Source organism: Coregonus lavaretus (genome assembly GCF_964263955.1).
Source record: "Coregonus lavaretus genome assembly, chromosome: 10".
Classification (NCBI taxonomy): Eukaryota; Metazoa; Chordata; class Actinopteri; order Salmoniformes; family Salmonidae; genus Coregonus; species Coregonus lavaretus.
Window position 1 is genome coordinate 26,969,695 of NC_139997.1, and position 24,945 is coordinate 26,994,639.

General features: G+C 43.2%; 1 protein-coding gene across 1 annotated transcript; it reads right to left on the reverse strand.

The window, feature by feature from the left end:
• Positions 1–292: 292 nt before the first annotated feature.
• On the reverse strand, positions 293–24,695 carry LOC311136501 (E3 ubiquitin-protein ligase CBL-like). Its single transcript, XM_084170648.1, has 15 exons — positions 24,127–24,695; positions 20,159–20,406; positions 15,288–15,434; positions 14,976–15,132; positions 9,523–9,644; positions 9,122–9,259; positions 8,793–8,880; positions 8,389–8,520; positions 8,004–8,240; positions 7,611–7,727; positions 7,132–7,418; positions 5,815–5,970; positions 5,481–5,608; positions 4,944–5,138; positions 293–4,830 (listed from the first exon to the last, which is right to left on the reverse strand). Exons 1-15 carry the CDS (start codon positions 24,268–24,270, stop codon positions 4,499–4,501), a joined length of 2,628 nt encoding a protein of 875 aa, XP_084026774.1. The 5' UTR covers positions 24,271–24,695; the 3' UTR covers positions 293–4,498.
• Between the last annotated feature and the right edge of the window lie 250 nt (positions 24,696–24,945).

Sequence of the window (24,945 nt, forward strand, 5' to 3'; positions counted from 1 at the left end):
TGATCGACGGGGAAAGGGGAGAATTCTCCCCTCTAACCACGGTTATGCTGTATGCTGGAGTGAGTAGTACAGTAGCTCCAGATTTCCATAGAGAGCATGCTTGGTGAGAGGAGGGGGAGGTTCAACACAATAGTCTAGACATGTTGAAACTGCAAATTTCATCTGCGTTTGAATGCCCTTACTGTTACCAAATTGGAAACAGTTATTTTCCGGAGCTACATTATCAACAGACCATATTTTTCCAGAACTACAATATTATGTATAACTTTTTCAATAAAATATATCAATCATCAAATTTTAAAGAAAATATTGTTTATTTTAAAATCTTTAATGGCTGAGGCATGAACACATGGCAACATAATGAATGCTGAGTATATTAAAATCAATAAATAAAATATTTTATCTACACATGCAATAACAAGGCAATGAAAAAAGCTATTTTGTGTTGTTTTCTCTTCGTATGTAACTGTTAGGCGAACAATGAGTTATACCATACATTTTCACATTGGATCTTAGATTGAATGACAAGTACCAACTGTGCTACAGTATACCAGTAAAATCTGCAGCTATTGAGCACTATGCGTGGGGTCTGGGGTCTATCTATTTTACCCCATATGTAACTCTGTGTTGTTGTTTTTATCGCACTGCTTTGCTTTATCTTGGCCAGGTCGCAGTTGTAAATGAGAACTTGTTCTCAACTGGTTTACCTGGTTAAATAAAGGTGAAATAAATAAAATAAAAATCTAATGACAGAGTGCCCTCTTGTGGTAAATCCACATATGAGTGACACAGTGGAAAGCAGAGGGCTTACAAAGCACTACTTTGAAAAATGTCAAGTCAATTCTCACTAATTGTTTTACAAGGAGTGGCACTTAAGTTCATGATCAAGGAATTGCAATCAACGTACATCACAATTTGAAAGAAGTTAAAACCGTATTGAGATCAAGAGAAACAAACCGATGCAGAAATATCATGGCCATCCTTTACAATGACCTTACAAGTATCTACTACTAATATGCGATTTAAACCTGTATTTAAATGCTTTTGGCTTTAAATCCAACACATTTACAACTAACATTCCTGGAGTGTGAGTCCCCATACAACCTTGGCATATCACTACACATTGTTCAGTTTCTGTTGTGTACCCGAGTCAAGAGGACAATGACAAAAACTCACTCTGTTCAACTGGGTTTCAAATTCTAAGGAAATGAATGTAATTACTCATATATTAACACATTCTCAATAATGTGTCGAAGCCACATCCCTGGGAAAAAAGACTGCTAATCAAGGTAGGTACAAAGAAAATGCATTAACAAAGTTCAAAACTCAAATATTGAGCCACCTTACGATGGGGCCATGGTCTGTTTGTACCGTATCAAGAACGTTGTACAAGAAGAGGCAGCAAAGCAAGTCTATGAGGTAGTGCCAATTAAGTACTTCATTTCACTAAATATCAAGGAGTGTATATATGACTGTATATGACTTGGATCACTTTGTCTTCTCTGCCCAATTAATATGCTATTGTCTGGAAAATGAATAGTATGGATACGAAAAATTGTAAAACCCTTACAAGCAGCAGTCCAATTGCACATGGATTAGGCTAGCAAAATTCTGATAGGGCACATATACTCCCTTAATTTTTAAGTATGACATTAAAAAAGGATACTGCCACTTTAAAATATATAAGCTATTCACAGAATTAACAATAAGGCTTAACCGTGAAACCACTACCACTGGTGGCATTAAAACAATTATAAAAAATAATTACAAATATACACTACCGGTCAAAAGTTATAACACCTACTCATTCAAGGGTTTTTCTTTATTTTTACTATTTTCTACATTGTAGAATAATAGTGAAGACATCACTAATAGTGAAGACATCACTGTGGTCCTCTGCAGCTCAGCTGGTAGAGCACGGCGCTTGTAACGCCAAGGTAGTGGGTTCGATCCCCGGGACCACCCATACACAAAAAAATTAAATGTATGCACGCATGACTGTAAGTCGCTTTGGATAAAAGCGTCTGCTAAATGGCATATTATTATTATTATAAAACTATGAAATAACACGTATGGAATCATGTCGTAACCAAAAAAGTGTTAAGCAAATCAAAATATATTTTATATTCTTCAAATAGCCACCCTTTGCCTAGATGACAGCTTTGCGCACTCTTGGCATTCTCTCAACCAGCTTCATGAGGTAGTCACCTGGAATGCATTTCAATTAACAAGTGTGCCTTCTTAAAAGTTAATTTGTGGAATTTCTTTCCCTCTTTATGCGTTTGAGCCAATCAGTTGTGTTGTGACAAGGTAGGGGAGGTATACAGAAGACAGCCCTATTTGGTAAAAGACCAAGTCCATATTATGGCAAGAACAGCTCAAATAAGCAAAAGAGAAATGACAGTCCATCATTTCTTTAAGATATGAAGGTCAGTCAATACGGAACATTAAAGAACTTGAAGTTTCTTCAAGTGCAGTCGCAAAAACCATCAAGCGCTATGATGAAACTGGCTCTCATGAGGACCGCCACAGGAATGGAAGACCCAGAGTTACCTCTGCTGCAGAGGATAAGGTCATTAGAGTTACCAGCCTCAGAAATTGCATCCCAAATAAATGCTTCAGAGTTCAAGTAACAGACACATCTCAACGTCAACTGTTCAGAGGAGACTGCGTGAATCAGCTACTAAAGGACACCAATAAGAAGAAGAGACTTGCTTGGGCCAAGAAACACGAGCAATGGACATTAGACCAGTGGAAATTTGTCCTTCGGTCTGGAGTCCAAATTTGCAATTTATGGTTCCAACCGCTTTGTCTTTGTGAGACGCAGTGTGGGTGAACGGATGATCTCTGCATGTGTAGTTCCCACCGTAAAGCATGGAGGAGGTGGTGTTATGGTGTGGGGGTGCTTTGCTGGTGACACTGTCTGTGATTTATTTAGAATTCAAGGCACACTTAACCAGCATGGCTACCACAGCATTCTGCAGCGATACACCATCCCATCTGGTTTGGGCTTAGTGGGACTATCATTTGTTTTTCAACAGGACAATGACCCAACACACCTCCAGGCTGTGTAAGGGCTATTTGACCAAGAAGGAGAGTGATGGAGTGCTGCATCAGATTACCTGGCCTCCACAATCACCCGACCTCAACCCAATTGATATGGTTTGGGATGAGTCGGACCGCAGAGTGAAGGAAAAGCAGCCAACAAATGCTCAGCATATATGGGAACTCCTTAAAGACTGTTGGAAAAGCTTTCCAGGTGAAGCTGGTTGAGAGAATGCCAAGAGTGTGCAAAGCTGTCATCAAGGAGTCAGAGGAAGGCCCTAAAAAGTGTCAAAGACTCCAGCCACCCTAGACATAGACTGTTCTCTCTGCTACCGCACGGCAAGCGGTACCAGAGCACCAAGTCTAGGTCCAAGAGGCTTCTAAACAGCTTCTACCCCCAAGCCATAAGACTCCTGAACATCTAATCAAATGGCTATCCAGACTATTTGCATTGCCCCCCCGCCCCCTCCCTATTTAAAGAATCTCAAATATAAAATATATTTTGATTTGTTTAACACTTTTTTGGTTACTACATGATTCCATATGTGTTATTTCATATGGTTGAAATAACAGGGCTGCCGGTCTGGTTCATATGTGTTCCATATGGTTACTACATGATTCCATATGTGTTATTTCATAGTTTTGATGTCTTCACTGTTATTCTACAATGTAGAAAATAGTAAAGAATAAAGAAAAACCCTTGAATGAGTAGGTGTTCTAAAACTTTTGACCGGTAGTGTATGATAAATGTTACACGTTAGTTAATCCGTCAATGTTAGCACTACATTGAATACGTTTACTGTACATTCCAAGATTACAGACACATCATTCAGACTGTTGTATATTATAAGACCATCAATAAACCAGGAACTAAAGCAATTTGGAGTTATGCTTACTTTTAAAAATCATTACTTCATTTACTACAATACAGTGAAATGTATGACATGGAGCCCTGTAATACTGCAATGCAACTTCAAGATTCACATTCGTTAGCTTTAGCACAAACCACAGAATTAAATGCTTTTGTCTCCACCTGATGTATTTAGCTACAAAATTAATGTACGAGGGAGGGGGAATCATGAGTTAAGTATGCCCCGACGACAGCACAATAAGTCCCAAACTATTCCTTGCGAGACATTGCAGCCTAAGCACAGTGTAAAGTTAGACTTACTTTACGCTGTACCCAGAAACAAGGAAATGCTTAGAGCCACACAAGACTGGAGGCAAGCACAAACGACCATGTGAGGTTCAAAGGCTTGGCCGTACAGAGGCCACATGAAGCATTCTCCCTCACCCTTTAGATTATCTCACTAGATGCCTGTGCATGGGACCAAGGTGAGTCCTCCTCCCCTTACAATATACAGCGCTTCCAGACCTGTCACAGCTAGCGCAGTAGAAATGCTATCCATTATGGCACAGTGGGTAAAGGATATAGTGTGTGATGCTGCGACTGCTACGTGAGGATGTGGGCCGTGGAGGGGATGGAGACAAACTCGCGCAGGATGTTCTTGGCCGTCTCCAGGTTGTTCTGGGCGATCATCAGGGCCTTCTGGATGTCCTGGAACGAATAGCCCTGGCTCATCAGCCGTTCTATCTCCCCGTTGATGGGTAGCTCCGCGCCAGGAACAGGAGCGGACCCTCCAGACGCTCCTCGGGAGCCCGCTGATGGACTGGCAGCAGCAGGCAGGGCCTCTGGGGTGAGGGGGCAGGGCTGCCGGTCTGAGTTGACCCTGCGGGGGAGGGGCTTAGGGGGGCGCTCGGGGTCCTGACCTGATGCAAACATAGCTGAGAGAGAGGAGAGAACATGTTCATGAGATGGTGTTTGATAACTATAACTCTGTTAACATGATAAAGCAAGAGAGTAAAAGGACTGAAAACACTAATGCTAAGCTACATACAGGCATCCATGGTAGACGGGCTGTCCATGGTGAGGCAGCTGAAGGCGGCCGAGGTGCCGGTGACATCAGAGAGGGTGCGCCTGGCGGGGGCCGGGGGAGCCTGGGGTCGGGGGTAGTCATACTCATACAGATCCTTTGCCTCGATCTCCTCTACCGCACGGTGCAGGGGAACCGCAGGGGGCGGAATTAGGTAGTCTGGAGGGAAACAAGAGAATTAAAGGGTTAAAAAAAGAAAGATAGTGATTTTAATACCCCGAATACAGAATATACATTTTCTATGTGCTGAGATACATGATAACTGGCTTAACAGATAACCCTATCAATGGTGGGGATCAAAATGAACTGTAATCCGATCGTGGCCACTGGCCACACTCATTGAGATAGTACGTTTCTGGCCAGGTATAGTAGCAAATAAATAGATTGTGATTCAAGCCCAAGTTGGATGATGGTTTTCTGATTGTACAAAGGTATGACTTATGGAACTTCATGAGCCATCAGAAAGGTAAGAATAGAGATCCTTAATGAATCTCTATGTACCGGACTCTGGGGGCGGCTGTGGCAGGGACAGGGCGGGCAGAGGCTCAGCAGCACTAGCCTGGGCCTTGATGTTACACATGGACTCATACACCTGAGGGTCCTCACAGTCCACATCACACACCACAGTTCTATGAGAGGAGGGGGGGAGAGAGAGAGAGGCAGGGATGGAGAAAGAGAGCGGGAGAGATGACGGGCAGAGGGAGGGGCATCAGAAAAACAGTAGTCATGACCCTGTACTGATCATAGATTTAAACCATTCAGGAAATACATACATCTAGGATGGTACAATCATAATCTACTGGGCCACCTCATAGTGACGGTCTTGAGTGCTCACCGTGAGTCGTGGTTAGTGGTTTGGGGCGGTGGTGGCACAATAGCCCCCGCCATGGCCCAGGAGGGTCCTCCTGCAGGGAGAGAGGTGGGGCTCATGTACTCGTTCTCCTCGTCACTCCCAGACGACTTCTCACCAGTAGACGCCCGTTGAGGAGGCCTAACAACAAACAGAGACACAGACAGACAGAGAGAGACTGAGCCAGGTAATACACATGACGCGTTTGAATTCCCGATCAGTCGTTCCATGAGTTACAACAAGGAATATAGCCAATCAGTTTATTAGGTACGCCACCCGGTTCACAAAAATGGATCGCTCCTACAGACAGTGAGTCACGTGGCCATGGCTTGCTATATAAAGCAGGCAGACGGGCATCAGGGCATTCAGTTACTGTTCGACTGAATGTTAGAATGGGCAAAACTAGTGACCTAAGCAACATGGAGCGTAGTATGATCGTTGCTGCAAGGCTCACCGGATCCAGCATCTCAGAAACGTCCACCCTCCTGGAATTTATCACGCACGACAGTGTCTAGGGTTTACCGAGAATGGTGCAACAAACAAAAAACATCCAGTCAGAGGCAGTCCTGTGGGTGAAAACAGCTAATTAATGAGAGGTCTAAAGAGAATGGCAAGAATCGTGCAAGCTAACCGGCGGGCCACAAACCGACAAATAACGGCGCAGTACAACAGTGGTGTGCAGAACGACATCTCGGAACGCACAACTCGTCGATCCTTGTCATGGACGGGCTATTGCAGCAGACGACCACACGAGTTTCACTCCTGTCAACAAAAAAAAAAAGAAGACCCGGCTCCAGCGGGCACGCGATCACCAACACAGGACAGTTGAGGACTGGAAAAACATCGCCTGGTCCGACAAATCCCGGTTTGTGTTCCGTCATGCTGATGGCAAGTCAGGATTTGGTGTAAGCAGCACGAGTCCATGGACCCACCCTGCCTGGTACAGGCTGGTGGCGGTGGTGTACTGGTGTGGGGAATGTTTTCCTGGCACACATTAGGTCCCTTGATACCAACTGAGCAACGACCGTTTCCGAAACCTTGAAGAATACATGCCCCGAAGAATTCAGGCTGTTCTGGAGGCAAAAGGGGGTCCAGAGAGTGTAAGTCCCAGAGAGCATCTGATTCAACCAATCACGTCAGGAATGGAAGACCACTACTACATAAAATCTAGTGTTTTAGTGCTGGACTAGAACCAAAACCTGCATTTCCCTGAGCTCTTCAGGGCAGAGTGACTAATCTCAATTGAACATCTACATTACATACATACCACATATTTTATCCATATCTATACAAATGCCATACCTGACTGCCAGGGAGTAGATAGCGTTGGTCGCTGCCAGCGGCTTTGCTCTGGGGATGCAGTCACTGTCACTGGGTCCGTTGGTCTGTGGGGGGGCATTGGCAACAGGCCGGGGAACCATGTAGTTGGAGGCCCAGTTGGGCTCCGGAGGTGTACATGGCAGGGGTCTCCTCTGGAGCCGGCCCTCTGGGGGCCCAAGGGGAGAGGGGCGCTCGGGTGGGGGAGGTGGGGGTAACTCTCGCAGGGCAGGAGGGAGAGGCAAAGGTTTGTCTCTGTGGAGGGCTGCAATCTGGGGAGAGCAGATATTAATATGACTGGATGCAATTTATAATTGTAAATTCATTGCAAGTCGTTCTGGATTAGAGTGTCTGCTAAATTAGTGAAATGTAAATGCCACATGACATGCATGGTCACACACCCTTATATACATAAGAAAGCTTGAATTTGATTAAGTGATTAAAGGATTAGGTTCTCCACTTGCCTTGGGTGTGGCTCCTTGGCCCAGGGCCCCTGGGGAGCTGGGGGGCCTCGGCTGCAGCAGGTCCAGCCGGGGGGGCACCGGGGGCAGTGGCGTCACAGGGGAGGGTGGGCGCTCTAACTGAAAACACACAGGGGAGACATCAAAACAAACTCCAGACGTTAGACTGTTTCTACAACATGTAGATGGAGGAGCTGTTTTTTTAGTTGTTGATTTACAGGGTGGTGTATCTGATTGGTGAATTCTGAAAACGACCAAGTCTTTTATAGATTGCCTTTTCACTTTGAGCACATAAGGAAACAATGACGTTGTGAGATGGTGTGTGTAGAAGAAAGAGAGAGAACATGACAAAGTCTGTCTGGTTCTAGATGGTGGCTGGTGGCGAGGGGGTCTTGCCTTGGTGCAGGCCAGCCTGCTCATGTTGAGGTGGGGGTCCTCCAGGCGCTCGTCATCGTCCTCGTCATTGCTCGGGGAGACTGACAGGGAGCCCCCTCCCTCCGCCCCGTAGGGCCCCTGGAAGCTGGCGAAGGAGGCCCCGCTGCCATTGTTCTTGGGGTGGAAGGGGTCCACCACAATGGGCTCCGTGCCTTTAATCTCACAGCGACAGAACGGACAGCCCTGCCCCTCCGACTCCTATAGAGAGAGACAGAAAAAGAAAGGAGAGGAAGAGGGGAGAGCAACAGCACAGGACCAAAATAGACTAAATCTGACCAGATAAAATGTACAAAATGCTTGAGTGAAACAATAGACAATTTCAGGGTGACCCAACTCTGGGACCTACCTGCCAGGCAGTGAGACAGGAGGTGCACATGAGATGGCTACAGGGCTCGATCTTCACATCCTTGTCATTCTCTGCACATATCTTACACAGCTGGAATGTGGAGCCCATCTCACAGTAGAGCTCGTACTGCTCCTGTAACAGAGAAGAGAAAGGCGATGCAACAGAAATGTAATAATATCTCAGTGTATGCATACTACAATAGGACACATTTCTTTAGGAAACATCCATCTAAACAGACAGCATTCTGACTTGAGAAAGACACACATAAATCTGAATAAGTATACAAATGTAAGTTTAGGGCATTGTAAGCTATGGAAAATTACAGTAGGCAAACTTTTGAGTCACACAATTGAATCTGAAGTCTGAATTACAACCTGAAGTGGATGTGAGTATGTGTGTCTGACCTGTGTGACTTTGATGTGGTCCTGTGGGGAGGGCTCACACAGCCCTGTGAGGTCTGGGTTCTGGGTCCGGCCATCTGGGAACAGGTAGCTGGAGAGAGAGCAACAAACCAAAACATTTCAATGGCCAGTTGAAGCCACAGGCTGTATGATTTCCTGTTATTTCAACTAATTAAATGTGCAATTCTGTGGTGACTTTAGTTTGTAGTCTTAGAAACTGATTTCAACCTCTTTCAGAGGAAACTTTATAACAGATTTAGCAAACGCCTTCATAGAACCAGAGAAGGTAGTATTTGGTCATTCTTTCATCTTGGCTATGTCATGGTACTCACAATCCCTCCCTGTATCCGTCAATGAGGGCCTGGAAGAGGGGCTTGTTGTGGGGGATGGTCTGCAGGATGTTCCCATCTGCAGTGACGTAGCCAATGGCCCACTGGCCCAGCCGAGTGCAGCTCAGTCTAAAGATATAACTGGGACAGAGGCAGACCACAGACGTGTGGTGTGTGAGGGCCGGCCGTAATTTGCAAACCGATTGTACATGTAGAATGGTCCCTAAAATACACCACGCCGAACGAGCAGCAGATCAACATTCAGCGAGGTGTGTGTGGTCCATGAGGGAAGTTGTGAGTGTACATGTTGATGTATTTGGATGGTCTGTGTGCCTCACTGTTTGTGTGTGTTAGTGTGTATGCAAGTGCATGCAAGTGTGTGCATGTCAGTGTGTGTGTCTCACCTGCCAGGCTTGTGGATGAACCTCTGAAGCCGGGCTTTGACCTCGTCGTAGGTGAGGAAGGCCATGTACCCTGAGTGTGTGACAGCCAGACTGTTCCAGTTTCTCAGGAGAGATGACCACGGCTACATAACACACACACACACACACACACACGTGCAAGCACACACATGCACGCACACCATGGTCAAAACCCTGACAACAAATCGTAATCCTAGTTAACAAAAAACTAAAAAAGCACTTGTGTTCCCACTAGTATTCTCTGCCTCTGACCCTATTACGGGGGCTGAGTCACTGGCTTACTAGCGCTCTTCCATGCCGTCCCTAGGAGGAGTGCGTCACGTCGTGCCAGGCTTTTTTCGCTATACTCAACTTGAGTGGGTTGAGTCACTGACGTGATCTTCCTGTCCGGTTATGCGCCCCCTCGGGCTTGTGCGGTGGAGGAGATCTTCGTGGGCTATACTCAGTCTTGTCTCAGGGTAGTAAGTTGGTGGTAGGGCTGTTACAGTGACCGTATTACCGCCACACCGGCTGTCACGAGTCATGACAGTCAAATTCCACGTGACCGCTTAGTCACGGTAATTAGGCTTCTCCAAGCTCTGATGCTGCTGATGGTCATTACAGGGTCCCCTGTAGCTCAGTTGGTAGAGCATGGCGCTTGCAACGCCAGGGTTGTGGGTTCGTTTCCCACGGGGGGCCAGTATGAAAAATGTATGCACTCACTAACTGTAAGTCTCTCTGGATAAGAGCGTCTGCTAAATGACTAAAATGTAAATGTGGTAGCCTACCAAACTTGCTAACTGCCTGGTACTTAGCACTCTATTGTCCCGCTAATCACTCTGACATCAATGCAAATGTAATCGAAAATCTAAATCAAACACTTCATGAGAGCCCATGAGCTCATTTTGCTCAACATTTCTATAGGCTATGCAATTGCGTGTGAACAGAGTGATGACCTCTTAAAAAGAGGAGGATCCCATCTGCTTTCTATAGGCTAGGCCTACTATATTCATTTCTCAACTTTCCTAATATTAAGGACATTGAGCCTACCTGACTGGGATGAAAATTACCCATGTGAAAAGCGTCCTCTATTCGCTATTTAAGTGCATAGATGACATGTATTTTTTTCCGTTGCCCCTGTTTCGAGACAGGTGCATGATAATAGTCCATTCTAAATCAAAACAAATTTCACACATATATTATTTAGTATATGTAAAGACAATATTAAATCAAGAACAGTGTGATGGGTGACAATATTAGCCTATCACTTGTGAATAATATATTATCACTTGTGAATGATGCCCAGCTTAAGGCAAAGAGCACATTATTATTTTTGAGGCTTTTTCCTAATCATAGCTCATGTAGCCTAGCCCATAGGCCTATATGTTTTGATAAGGTTTGTATCACAACTAAAGTGGCCAAATAACTTTTAAAACAAAGCACATTAATACGCTTTACAATGGGTGTAGAGCCTAAATGGCATGCATACGCAGTGCATGAGTTTCAAGTTTGGGGAAGATAATTTTCACCATATAAATGCACCTTTATAATAAAAGCAATACATGCATATTCGCATTTGTGGTCACTTTTGAGAATGGTGTTTTCCTGCTAATGGAACATTCGCGCTTATAGCCTACTGCCGTGTGCGCATTGCTGCGCTTATAATGTGAAGAAATAGCCTAATAGTTTATCAACATTTTAAGCTAAACGTTCTCATCTGTTGCATCAGGCTCATTGCTTAAAAACAGGTTTATTGATGCTAGTGGTTGTATTAATTTGGGATCTATCGCATCCAGTGGTGTAAAAAGTACCCAATTGTCATACTTGAGTGAAAGTAAAGATAATTTAAAAGAAAATGACTCAAGTAAAAGTGAAAGTCACCCAGTAAAATACTACTTGAGTAAAAGTCTAAAAGTATTTGGTTTTAAATATACTTAAGTATCAAAAGTAAATGTAATTGCTAAAATATACTTAAGTATCAAAAGTAAAGGCATAAATCGTTTCAAATTCCTTATATTAAGCAAATCTTTTTAATTTACGGATAGCCAGGGGCACACTCAAACACTCAGACATAATTTACAAACGAAGCATTTGTGTTTTGTGAGTCTGCCAGATCAGAGGCAGTAGGGATGACCAGGGATGTTCTCTTGATTTGTGCATTAATTGGACCATTTTCCTGTCCTGCTATGCATTAAAAATGGAACGAGTACTTTTGGGTGTCAGGGAAAATGTATGGAGTAAAAAGTACATTATTTTATTTAGGAATGTAGTGAAGTAAAAGTAAAAGTAGTCAAAAATATAAATAGTAAAGTACAGATACCAAAAAAAACGACTTAAGTAGTACTTTAAAGTATTTTTCCTTAAGTACTTTACACCACTGATCGCATCCCACAACAACTGTCCCAGACTATGTTTGGAATATTTATTTTCTCGCACATAATAGAGTAGGTCAACTTTTGTACTATAGGGGATAGTAGATTGACATAGGCTAGTGCTTTTGCTGTTCGTTAGGCCTACTCATCTTGTTGGCTGACGAAAAGTAAATGTGGACAGTTCTTCCAATATCTTCAATATGCACCTCGGAATTGGATAAGGACGCGCGCAGTTGTGTCCCAGATGTGTCGGTCTTCCCTTGCAGCCTATGAGAAAGATCCGATCACATGACGGAGAGCCATGTGAGTGAGAGGTGCTTCGGCACGCAGCCGGGAGAAGCTCATTATAATTATTATATTCAGCCTAAGGGCACAACGGGCACTGGCCGCAGAAGGCATGGATGTTTTTAGGGGGCATTAAGGCCACCCAAAAGGGGATGCAGCCGGAAAATTGAGGCATTATCAAGTGCTTGTCAAATTGTGAATGAGAGACTGATGAAGTGTGTACAGCCTGCGCAAAAAACAAAGCAGAGGTCATGCCTTTCATGCGACTTTTTTCAAATCATCATTAGTCACATCATGCAGCTAACTATTATTAAAAATCTAAACATATAGCCCAACATTTATATCACAACTAAAGTTACATAAATAACTATAAATTAAGCATATAGGAGTACCTGTGTCTTTGTTAACTGCTAATCACAGAATAGCCGCATGTGCACACTCCCTCAAATTGTTTGGAGAAAATATCCTTTCTATTTTATTCAGCTATGTTCAATTGTATTCTTCATAATATAAAATAATATAAAATAATGCAACGGAATTCTAAGCAAATCTTGTCTGCTAAATGAACTAGTGTAGCCCACAGCCATATGGCATAGCCAGATCAGGGCCTAACATAAGGACAACTCAGATTGTGCTATACTGTTCTTCTGAAATAAACTACATTTTCTTCATATCATGTTTCTTTAGGCCTGTTTAAAATAAATAATGGATTTCTTGTGATGGTGTTACATGGATTTATTAGACTAAAATGTAGATGTTCCAAAGGTCTTCATTAGTGGCTTGTAGGCTATGTGTGGAAGCCAGGAGATGCTAAATGTGTTTATGTTAATTAACGGTCAATTACCGTGAGACCGGCAGTTTGCTTGACAATCACCGGCTGACAACATTTCATGACCGCCACAGTCCTAGTTGGTGGTCTGTTGATATCCCTCTAGTGGTGTGGGGGCTGTGCTTTGGCAAAGTGGGTGGGGTTATATCCTGCCTGGTTGGCCCTGTACCGGGGGTATCGTCGGACAGGGCCACAGTGTCCCCCGACCCCCCGTCTCAGCCTTCAGTATCTATTCTGCAATAGTCTATGTGCCGGGGGGCTAGGGCTAGTCTGTCCTATCTGGTGAAATGCTCCTGTCTTATCTGGTGTCCTGTGTGAATTTAAGTATCCTCCCTCTAATTCTCCCATCTTTCTCTACCCTCCCGGAGGACCTGAGCCCTAGGACCATCTGGCCTGATGACTCCCGGCTGCCCCCGTCCCCAGTCCACCTGGTCGTGCTGCTGACCCAGTTTCTGCTGTTTCGCCTGTGCCTATGGAAACCTGACCTGTTCACCGGACGTGCTACCTTGTCCCGGACCCTCTCCCTCCCTCCCGCACCTGCTGTCTCAACCTCTGAATGTTCGGCTATTAAAAGCCAAGTGACATTTACTCCTGAGATGCACCCTCTACAACCACTGATTATTATTTGACCCTGCTGGTCATCTTGAAGAACGATCTGGCCTTAATGGCCATGTACTCTTATAATCTACACCCGGCACAGCAAGAAGAGGACTGGCCACCCCTCAGAGCCTGGTTACTCTCTGGGTTTCTTCCTTGGTTCCTGCCTTTCTAGGTCGTTTTTCCTAGCCACCGTGCTTCTACATCTGCTTTGCTTGCCGTTTGGGTTTTAGGCTGGGTTCTGTATAAGCCCTTTATGACATCTGCTAATGTAAAAAGGGCTTTATAAATACATTTGATTTGGTTCTTCACCTGATATTTACTACAACAGTGGTCATCAACCATGGTCTGGAGAGCTACAGGGCGTGCATGATTTTGTTCCAGCCCAGCTCTAAATCAGCTCAATGTCTTGATGATTAATTTACTATTAGTTCAAGCTGATGTGTTAGTGGTGGGCTGCAACAAAAGCCTGCATACCCAGTAGCTCTCCAGGGCCACTGGCTGGTAACCACTGCTGCACTACAAGCTACATTGGTTAAACATTTACAGGCATCTCCAGTTCAATTCTCAGGGCTAATTTGAGGAAGTCATTTTGGTTTCAGACTGCCCGGAGTCAGGCTATGGCAACACTTGTGGCCTCTGTGCACACACAGTCGAGGGAACTACTGTAAAGGCCACGCCCAGTTGGGATACCTCCAATAGAGGACGTACTGAGTGTACTTTAACCACCCCACCCTAAATAATGATAGAGCAGCTGTCTGTACCTCTGCACTCACATGTCCTTATGGCCTCAGATGGAATAAAAAGGTACCCATGGTTGAAATTAACCACCCACACAATGGTGTCGCAGGCCTTTTCTTAGCCACCCCCAACAGGTTTGTTAACTTCTACAGTGAACTTTCTACACATTTGGCACCCCAGAGAGAAAATAATTTTGTGACTGTAAAAGGTACTATGTTGCTGTCGTGCTTAAAGCTAGAATCCTTAGTTGCTACATCCATTTTTGGAAAGCTCCAATAGCAGAGAAGCAAGTTATTTAGGGTGGTTACTTATTTATGAATATGATGACAATGTTAGAGTAAGTGGTCCTGAATACACTTACTGTAAGTGACCTTGTATTCATTTAGCAGACACTCTCATCCAAAGTAATATGATAGTGAGTGGGTCAGGAATGGGAATTGGGAGCAGTGAAAGTACATTCCCTATATATTGGTGTTGGAAGGGGTGTAAAACTATTTTGGTAGTGAATGAGTTGAGTTCCCCCATTCCATTTAAAGTGTTTTAGGCACCTGGAAAAGCGTTATAGAAACCCATCCATCATCATCATTACTTGAGTTTGAGAAACTTAAATACAAATACATGCAAATCATTACCTGGAAGAGCCTGGTGAAGATGTCAAACTCGAAGACGGAGATGTAGTCGTTGCAGGTGAGGTCGATGGTAGACTTGAGAGCCATGGCCTCCAGGCCTGAGCTGATGGGGTGGAACTCATGAAGAGCCTGGCGGAACGTCCTCCATGGAACAATGGTCCTACAGAGGGGAAAGCGTTTAGTGATACAAAAGTAGTAATTATCCCCAGGCATGTTTTTGGGTAAGCGTTTTAGTTTCATTTGAACCCCTTTTGTAAATACGGCATCCCAACTAAGGACATTTTATATAATGAAAGGAGACAAAAACAAACTCACTTATCACCAAAAGACCTCCTCCAGAACTCAGCGGCGTCAGCTTTGGTGATGCGGAAGTTGTCTCCTTGGAATAAGCCATTGGGAAAGATGGCTTTTAGCTCAGCCAGCATGTGGCTGAATATCAGTGACAGCTTGGTCAGGTTTCGCCTATGGAGAAAAGTTCTTATATCTCATCTTAGCAAATCAGGTCCTCAAACAAACCTAATATCCCTGAGGTTGACCAATGGTAATGCATTTTTTGACTTTGGCACCCCCTGGTCAAACATTTAGGCTAGGCAGTATAAGCCTAGTCGCTTATGATTGGTATTGGATACTAAATACACTTTAGTCTACTAAAGCAACACCTTTGAGTGGGGATTGGTATGCAATACCAACTGGAGTATTCACTACAGGCGATCAAAGGGAAAGCGCAATAAAGAAGCGATTGCGTTTGATTCAATTCCGTTCATCTTACTTGCTCACCCATTCAGTTGTAAGAAAGTGTGATGAGGTTCTTAGAAGTGTCATCTGCTGCAATGCATGTGTGGTGGTACAGTGAGGAAAAAAAGTATTTAGTCAGCCACCAATTGTGCAAGTTCTCCCACTTAAAAAGATGAGAGGCCTGTAATTTTCATCATAGGTACACGTCAACTATGACAGACAAACGGAGGAAAAAAAATCCAGAAAATCACATTGTAGGATTTTTTATGAATTTATTTGCAAATTATGGTGGAAAATAAGTATTTGGTCACCTTCAAACAAGCAAGATTTCTGGCTCTCACAGACCTGTAACGTCTTCTTTAAGAGGCTCCTCTGCCCTCCACCCGTTACCTGTATTAATGGCACCTGTTTGAACTTGTTATCAGTATAAAAGACACCTGTCCACAACCTCAAACAGTCACACTCCAAACTCCACTATGGCCAGGACCAAAGAGCTGTCAAGGACACCAGAAACAAAATTGTAGACCTGCACCAGGCTGGGAAGACTGAATCTGCAATAGGTAAGCAGCTTGGTTTGAAAAAATCAACTGTGGGAGCAATTATTAGGAAATGGAAGACATACAAGACCACTGATAATCTCCCTCGATCTGGGGCTCCACGCAAGATCTCACCCCGTGGGGTCAAAATGATCACAAGAACGGTGAGCAAAAATCCCAGAACCACACGGGGGGACCTAGTGAATGACCTGCAGAGAGCTGGGACCAAAGTAACAAAGCCTACCATCAGTAACACACTACGCCGCCAGGGACTCAAATCCTGCAGTGCCAGATGTGTCCCCCTGCTTAAGCCAGTACATGTCCAGGCCCGTCTGAAGTTTGCTAGAGTGCATTTGGATGATCCAGAAGAGGATTGGGAGAATGTCATATGGTCAGATGAAACCAAAATATAACTTTTTGGTAAAAACTCAGCTCGTCGTGTTTGGAGGACAAAGAATGCTGAGTTGCATCCAAAGAACACCATACCTACTGTGAAGCATGGGGGTGGAAACATCATGCTTTGGGGCTGTTTTTCTGCAAAGGGACCAGGATGACTGATCCGTGTAAAGGAAAGAATGAATGGGGCCATGTATCGTGAGATTTTGAGTGAAAACCTCCTTCCATCAGCAAGGGCATTGAAGATGAAACGTGGCTGGGTCTTTCAGCATGACAATGATCCCAAACACACCGCCCGGGCAACGAAGGAGTGGCTTCGTAAGAAGCATTTCAAGGTCCTGGAGTGGCCTAGCCAGTCTCCAGATCTCAACCCCATAGAAAATATTTGGAGGGAGTTGAAAGTCTGTGTTGCCCAGCGACAGCCCCAAAACATCACTGCTCTAGAGGAGATCTGCATGGAGGAATGGGCCAAAATACCAGCAACAGTGTGTGAAAACGTCTTGTGAAGACTTACAGTAAACGTTTGACCTGTCATTGCCAACAAAGGGTATATAACAAAGTATTGAGAAACTTTTGTTATTGACCAAATACTTATTTTCCACCATGATTTGCAAATAAATTAATTAAAAATCCTACAATGTGATTTTCTGGAGAAAAAAAATCTCATTTTGTCTGTCATAGTTGACGTGTACCTATGATGAAAATTACAGGCCTCTCTCATCTTTTTAAGTGGGAGAACTTGCACAATTGGTGGCTGACTAAATACTTTTTTCCCCCACTGTATATGCTGGAGACCGCCTGGTGGGTTTACCTCTTTAGACCACTAAAGTTTACACAGGGGCTAAACAATTTATTTTACATTCCTCTGAATACTAGTTTAGAAGATAGTCACATTAAGAGAAAACATTTTCCCCAATCAAACTATTTCATTTTATATACGAGTACTAGCACGTCAGTTTCCTATTATGGCTCATGCATTTGTGCTACTTGTGAGTCAGAAGAATCACTGATAGCATCATTGCTTTCACAGAACTAAAATAGTTACAGTCATGGCCAAAATTGTTGGCACCCCTGAAATTTTTCCAGAAAATGAAGTATTTCTCACAGAAAAGTATTGAAATTACACATGTTTTGCTATGCACATGTTTATTTCCTTTGTGTGTATTGGAATAACACAAAAAAAAACAGGAAAAAAGCAAATTTGACATAATTTCACACAAAACTAAAAAAATGGGCCGGACAAAGTTATTGGCACCCTTTCAAAATTGTGGATAAATAAGTTTGTTCCAAGCATGTGATGCTCCTTTAAACTCACCTGGGGCAAGTAACAGGTGTGGGCAATCTAAAAATCACACCTGAAAGCAGATAAAAAGGAGAGAAGTTGACTCAGTCTTTGCATTGTGTTTCTGTGTGTGCCACACTAAGCATGGAGAACAGAAAGAGGAAAAGAGAACTGTCTGAGGACTTGAGAACCAAAATTGTGGAAAAATATCAACAATCTCAAGGTTACAAGTCCATCTCCAGAGATCTAGATGTTCCTTTGTCCACAGTGCGCAACATGATCAAGAAGTTTGCAACCCATGGCACTGTAGCTAATCTCCCTGGACGTGGACGGAAGAGAAAAATTGATGAAAGGTTGCAACGCAGGATAGTCCGGATGGTGGATAAGCAGCCCCAAACAAGTTCCAAAGAAATTCAAGCTGTCCTGCAGGCTCAGGGTGCATCAGTGTCAGCGCGAACTATACGTCGAAATTTGAATGAAATGAAACGCTATGGCAGGAGACCCAGGAGGACCCCACTGCTGACACAGAGACATAAAAAAGCAAGACTACAGTTTGCCAAAATGTACATGAGTAAGCCAAATTCCTTCTGGGAGAACGTCTTATGGACAGATGAGACCAAGATAGAGCTTTTTGGTAAAGCACATCGTTCTACTGTTTACCGAAAATGTAATGAAGCCTTCAAAGAAAAGAACACAGTACCTACAGTCAAATATGGTGGAGGTTCAAAGATGTTTTGGGGTTGTTTTGCTGCCTCTGGCACTGGGTGCCTTGACTGTGTGCAAGGCATCATGAAATCTGAGGATTACCAAAGGATTTTGGGTCGCAATGTAGGGCCCAGTGTCAGAAAGCTGGGTTTGCGTCCGAGATCATGGGTCTTCCAGCAGGACAATGACCCCAAACATACTTCAAAAAGCACCCAGAAATGGATGGCAACAAAGCGCTGGAGAGTTCTGAAGTGGCCAGCAATGAGTCCAGATCTTAATCCCATTGAACACCTGTGGAGAGATCTTAAAATTGCTGTTGGGAAAAGGCACCCATCCAATATGAGAGACCTGGAGCAGTTTGCAAAAGAAGAGTGGTCCAAAATTCCGGGTGAGAGGTGTAAGAAGCTTATTGATGGTTATAGGAAGCGACTGATTTCAGTTATTTTTTCCAAAGGGTGTGCAACTAAATATTAAGTTAAGGGTGCCAATCATTTTGTCCGGCCCATTTTTTGAGTTTTGTGTGAAATTATGTCAAATTTGCTTTTTTCCTGTTTTTTTTGTGTTATTCCAATACACACAAAGGAAATAAACATGTGCATAGCAAAACATGTGTAATTTCAATACTTTTCTGTGAGAAATACTTCATTTTCTGGAAAAATTTCAGGGGTGCCAACAATTTTGGCCATGACTGTATAGTTCTATGATTGCTTCACTGAACGCTGTAAAGTAAACAGGATGTGTTTTTAGCTTAGCAGTGTCTTTTTGAGTAAAAGAGGAAATATACCCTAAAAAGATATGTTCATCATTTAGCCTAGTGGTTCTTGCATAACTCCTCACCGGTTCACTTAGCTTTAAACATGGGCGGCGCACAATTGGCCCAGCGTCGTCCAGGGTAGGGGAGGGAATGGCCGGCAGGGATGTAGCTCAGTTGATAGAGCATGGCGTTTGCAACGCCAGGGTTGTGGGTTCGATTCCCACGGGGGGCCAGTATACAAAAATATGTATTCACTAACTGTAAGTCGCTCTGGATAAGAGCGTCTGCTAAATGACTCAAATGTAAAATGTAATGTAAATGTAAACAATGTTAGCTGCAACTAAATAACGAAAATGTCCAATTCCTATTTTCTAGTCTTTTTTCATGTGGAAATGGCTACAAATCATTGCAAATAACAGAACCTGTGCTTAATTCATGGAACATTGGTTTGAGGTGTGGGGTAGTTTCTTGGAAGAGATTCAAAACACTGATCACACACCATCTCCCACCAGGGTGTTCCTGTTTTGAAGCTTCACTCAAGAGGAGGTTAACACTGCTGAGACATGCATAAATGCTCTTATACTTCCCCGCAAGTGGTCGAAATCACTTCGAAAATAAGACATACCAGTCACTTTGATAACGAGAAAGGAAACCTTTGATAGGAACCCCTAGGCCTACTTTTCAAGTTTGGTTCTAGCCTTAAAGCTGAACAACAACAAGTTGGCTAAAGCAGAAACAGACTAGCACCCAGCAGGCTCAATATCCTCCTCCATTTTACCTGGGCTGAGAGTTCTCCTCATACATGCGCTCCTTTGCCTCCTTGAACAAGCTCATGGTCTGCTTGATCTTATTGGTCAGGTTCTCCATCACCACCCGGAAGTACTCGTTCTCCCCGAGAGTCTCCATCTTGCCCTCGTAGCGGGACAGGATGGTGCGGAGGTGCTGGTAGGTGTCTGGCAGCAGGTCCAGGATGTAGGGGGGGCTGTTCTTCAGGGCCACCTTAGGGTTCTGGCAGAGACGCACCACCTGCGTGGGAAAGGGAGGGTGAGACGAGGTCAGAGGAACCTGGACGTGTTTCTCCAACATGTATCTGTGAGAAATTGCCTACATTAAAACGTAAAAATGTTTTCATTTCTTGTTTTTTCTGCATCAGTTTACGTATGGGCTATGTCAACACTTGATCTTTGTCAAGACAAAAACACATTTTGTCTATGTTATAATTGCTAAAAGGTACGTGGTTAGGAGAGAAAGTCTAGCCCTAGATATTACAAGAACTGAAATTGTCACTAGTAAAATCATGCTAACTCTAACACTGGGATGGAATTAAAACAGGATACAGATGCAGGTGTATTTGTGTTTTTTCAGGCTTCAACGATTTATGATAATATGTTCTATCATTGTTGTGTGGGCAGACTGCATGAATAGGGAAGATAAACAGATATACACTACCGTCAAAAGTTTTAGAACACCTACTCATTCAAGGGTTTTTCTTTATTTTTACTATTTTCTACATTGTAGAATAATAGTGAAGACATCAAAACTATGAAATAACATATGGAATCATGTAGTAACCAAAAAAGTGTTAAACAAATCAAAATATATCTTATATTTGAGATTCTTCAAAGTAGCCACCCTTTGCCTTGATGACAGCTTTGCACACTCTTGGCATTCTCTCAACCAGCTTCATGAGGTAGTCACTTGGAATGCATTTCAATTAACAGGTGTGCCTTCTTAAAAAGTTAATATGTGGAATTTCTTTCCTTCTTAATGCGTTTGAGCCAATCAGTTGTGTTGTGACAAGGTGGGGGGTTATACAGAAGATAGTCCTATTTGGTAAAAGACCAAGTCCATATTATGGCAAGAACAGCTCAAATAAGCAAAGAGAAACGACAGTCCATCATTACTTTAAGACATGAAGGCCAGTCAATACGGAACATTTCAAAAACGTTGAAAGTTTCTTCAAGTGCAGTTGCAAAAACCATCAAGCACTATGATGAAACTGGCTCTCATGAGGACCGCCACAGGAATGGAAGACCCAGAGTTACCTCTGCTGCAGAGGATACGTTCATTAGAGTTACCAGCCTCAGAAATTGCAGCCCAAATAAATGCTTCATGGAATTCAAGTAACAGACACAACTCAACATCAACTGTTAAGAGGGGACTGTGTGAATCAGGCATTCATGGTCGAATTGCTGCAAAGAAACCACTACTAAAGGACACCAATAATAAGAAGAGACTTGCTTGGGCCAAGAAACACGAGCAATGGACATTAGACCGGTGGAAATGTGTCCTTTCGTCTGGAGTCCAAATTTGAGATGCTTGGATCCAACCGCTGTGTCTTTGTGAGACGCGGTGTGGGTGAACGGATGAACTCCGCATGTGTAGTTCCCACCATAAAGCATGGAGGAGGTGGTATTATTTTTTATTTTATTTCACCTTTATTTAACCAGGTAAGCCAGTTGAGAACAAGTTGTCATTTACAACTGCGACCTGGCCAAGATAAAGCAAAGCAGTGCTATAAAAACAACAACACAGAGTAACATATGGGGTAAACAAAACATAAAGTCAAAAATACAAAAGTCTTGGTTATGGTGTGGGGGTGCTTTGCTGGTGATTTATTTAGAATTCAAGGCACACTTAACCAGCATGGCTACCACAGCATTCTGCAGCGATACGCCATCCCATCTGGTTTGGGCTAAGTGGGACTATCATTTGTTTTTCAACAGGACAATGACCCAACACACCTCCAGGCTGTGTAAGGGCTATTTGACCAAGAAGGAGAGTGATGGAGTGCTGCATCAGATGACCTGGCCTCCACAATCCCCCGACCTCAACCCAATTTAGATGGTTTGGGATGAGTCAGACCGCAGAGTGAAGGAAAGGCAGCCAACAAGTGCTCAGCATATGTGGGAACTCCTTCAAGACTATTGGAAAAGCATTCCAGGTGAAGCTGGTTGAGAGATTGTGCAAAGATTGTGCAAAGTTGTCATCAAGGCAAAGGGTTGCTATTTGAAAAAACACTTTTTTGGTTACTACATGATTCCATATGTGTTATTTTATAGTTTGTGTCTTCACTATTATTCTACAATGTAGAAAATAGTACAAATAAAAGAAAAACCCTTGAATGAGTAGGTGTTCTAAAACTTTTGACCAGTAGTGTATTTGAATGGAGGGGACAGGAGAACCAGGCAGGACTTATCATGACAAACACACCAGTGTGAGTACATTTGGGGTATGAGTGACCTGGATATTTACGGGCAAGTGGAAAATCAAAACTTTACATTGTGGCTCCTGCTTGTGGCTAATTTAATTATTTTCAGTCTGGTTGATGTTTATAATTCAGCTGGTTCACACAACCAGGCCTAGCCAGTACCGTGTTATTGTCTCAACTGTCCTTTTTGAAAGTACACCAAGTAGTCCTTATCATCTTTGTTCATAAGCACTTCGCTACACCCGCCATAACAGCTGCAAAATAAGTGTACCCAACCAATATAATTTGATTTGTAGAAAATATTATTCACAATAGTATATTTTTACCACACCAGCAGTAGGAAAGGGAACATACCATTTTGTAGGCCTATCATTTCTTGAGGTTGTGTCAAATGTAAAATACATGACAAAATAATACCTTTTAGGGCTACTTGGTATTGTTGTAATAGCTGAATAGGCCATTAGACACAGGGATCAGGTACGCTTGTGAGGAAGCAAAAGAGGAATAATGTAATAACCACTTGATGGTTAGTTCATCACACTTTGTTGTGAAACTGAATAGACAACTTGTACACTCTGCTGAAGTCAAAATAGCCCAATCAGCATACTTGGAAATTGTGGCCATTTGGGGAACAATGTATTGGAGCCCATTTTATAAATAAAAAATGCAGACCAATAAAGAAATGCCTGAATATGTTACCTTCATTTTGCAGAATAAATAGTATTGACTTGTCACACTGTCCTATTGTTTTGCTATTGTTTTGCTATTACTACACTATGGACATTTGCAAACCTTGCATTTCATATTTTGAGTATTCAATCAAATGTATTCATAAAGCCCTTTTTACATCAGCAGATGTCACAAAGTGCTATACAGAAACCCAACCTAAAACCCCAAACAGCAAGCAATGCAGATGTAGAAGCAGGGTGGCTATTAAGGCCAGATTTTCTCCAAGACGTTCAAACGTTCATAGATGACCAGCAGGGTCAAACAATAATCACAGTGGTTGTAGAGGTTGCAACAGGTCAGTACATCAGGAGTAAATGTCACTTGGCTTTTCATAGCAGGGCATTTTGAGGTTGAAATAGCAGGTTGAAAGAGAGTTGAAAACAGCAGGTATTCGACGAAAAGATCACGATCATTAGAAAGCAAATTACGGAATCCTCTTTGAATCTGCGTATTTCTCCAAAGCTCAGCTGTCCTGAGTCTGCACAAACTGCCATGACCTAGGATCAATGGAGACACTCATGTTTTTAAACCTACATCTCTTGACACATTCATGAAAATGGTCATGTCTCTAAACCTTCAAGCTACATACTGGACCCTATTCCAACTAAACTACTGAAAGAGCTACTTCCTGTGCTTGGCCCTCCTATGTTGAACATAATACATGGCTCCCTGTCCACTGAATGTGTACCACACACACTAGAAGTGGCAGTAATAACGCCTATTCTGGCTATTTAAATAGACAATTGCACTACCCTTCAAATGCACTTACCATAAGACCTGAGGAAATTAGATGGCTTGTTACCTACCTTATCCATTAGTTTCCAGCATTTCTCCACCATTTTCTTGTCTACCACCGCAGGTTGGGGAGGCTGGAGAGGCTGGTGATTGGGCTGAAATGCGTCCTTCATCAAGCCGATGAGACCCGCGCCTCTCCTCGGATTTCCTGCCATGCTTCTGTCGCCGGCCGGGGGAGAGCCCCGGGGCTTGGAGGCCGTCAATGAATGACAATTCCTGGGCACGTATTTAGGCAACTACCGTGGTTACTATCTCTATCGTTCTCGAATAAAGACAGTAATAACCACACAAATCTCACAAGACGAAGAAAATTATGGTGAGCTTGCTAGCTAGTTAATTTAAAGTAATCATATGCCCTCTCCTTTCGTCGGAAAAGACAGGCGTTTGCATAGCTCAACCTCCTGCCTGGTTGTTCAATTTGTGACCCGTCTGTTATCTTTGTGGACAGGCTTGGATGAACACAGGGCACACGCAAATACAAAGGCGTATTGCTAAAAAATAATATCGCGCTAAGTAAACTGTTTAATTTCTTCAGAAATGAACGTAGCTAGCTTGCTACTTTTTGTCTGTTTTCTTTCTGTTTCAGCTCTTTTTCCGCCTGTAGAGCAAATTGGGTAACTTCCGGTTTGGAATGTAGCGTCAAACATTAAAATATATATATATAAAAAAAAAAAAAAAAAAAATCTTCTTCTATTGTATTATGGAGGTCTGCAAACATACGTTAGAGGTGCATGCCGCCACCTACTGTGTATCCGCCTACTGTTCTGGAACATTAATTCATTACCATTGTCATTTTTCTCAATTAGATAGGCTCAACTCCGGCGTCCTCT

Bases quoted from the DNA above. Each gene is read 5' to 3' on its own strand.
- LOC311136501 (XM_084170648.1), bottom strand. From the start codon at position 24,270: ATGGCAGGAAATCCGAGGAGAGGCGCGGGTCTCATCGGCTTGATGAAG. The intron at 9,260-9,522 runs GTGAGACACACA...CCTCTGTCCCAG, and splicing joins TTCATCCACAAGCCTGGCAG to TTATATCTTTAGACTGAGCT. The intron at 8,241-8,388 runs GTAGGTCCCAGA...CTCTCTCTATAG, and splicing joins CCTGTCTCACTGCCTGGCAG to GAGTCGGAGGGGCAGGGCTG.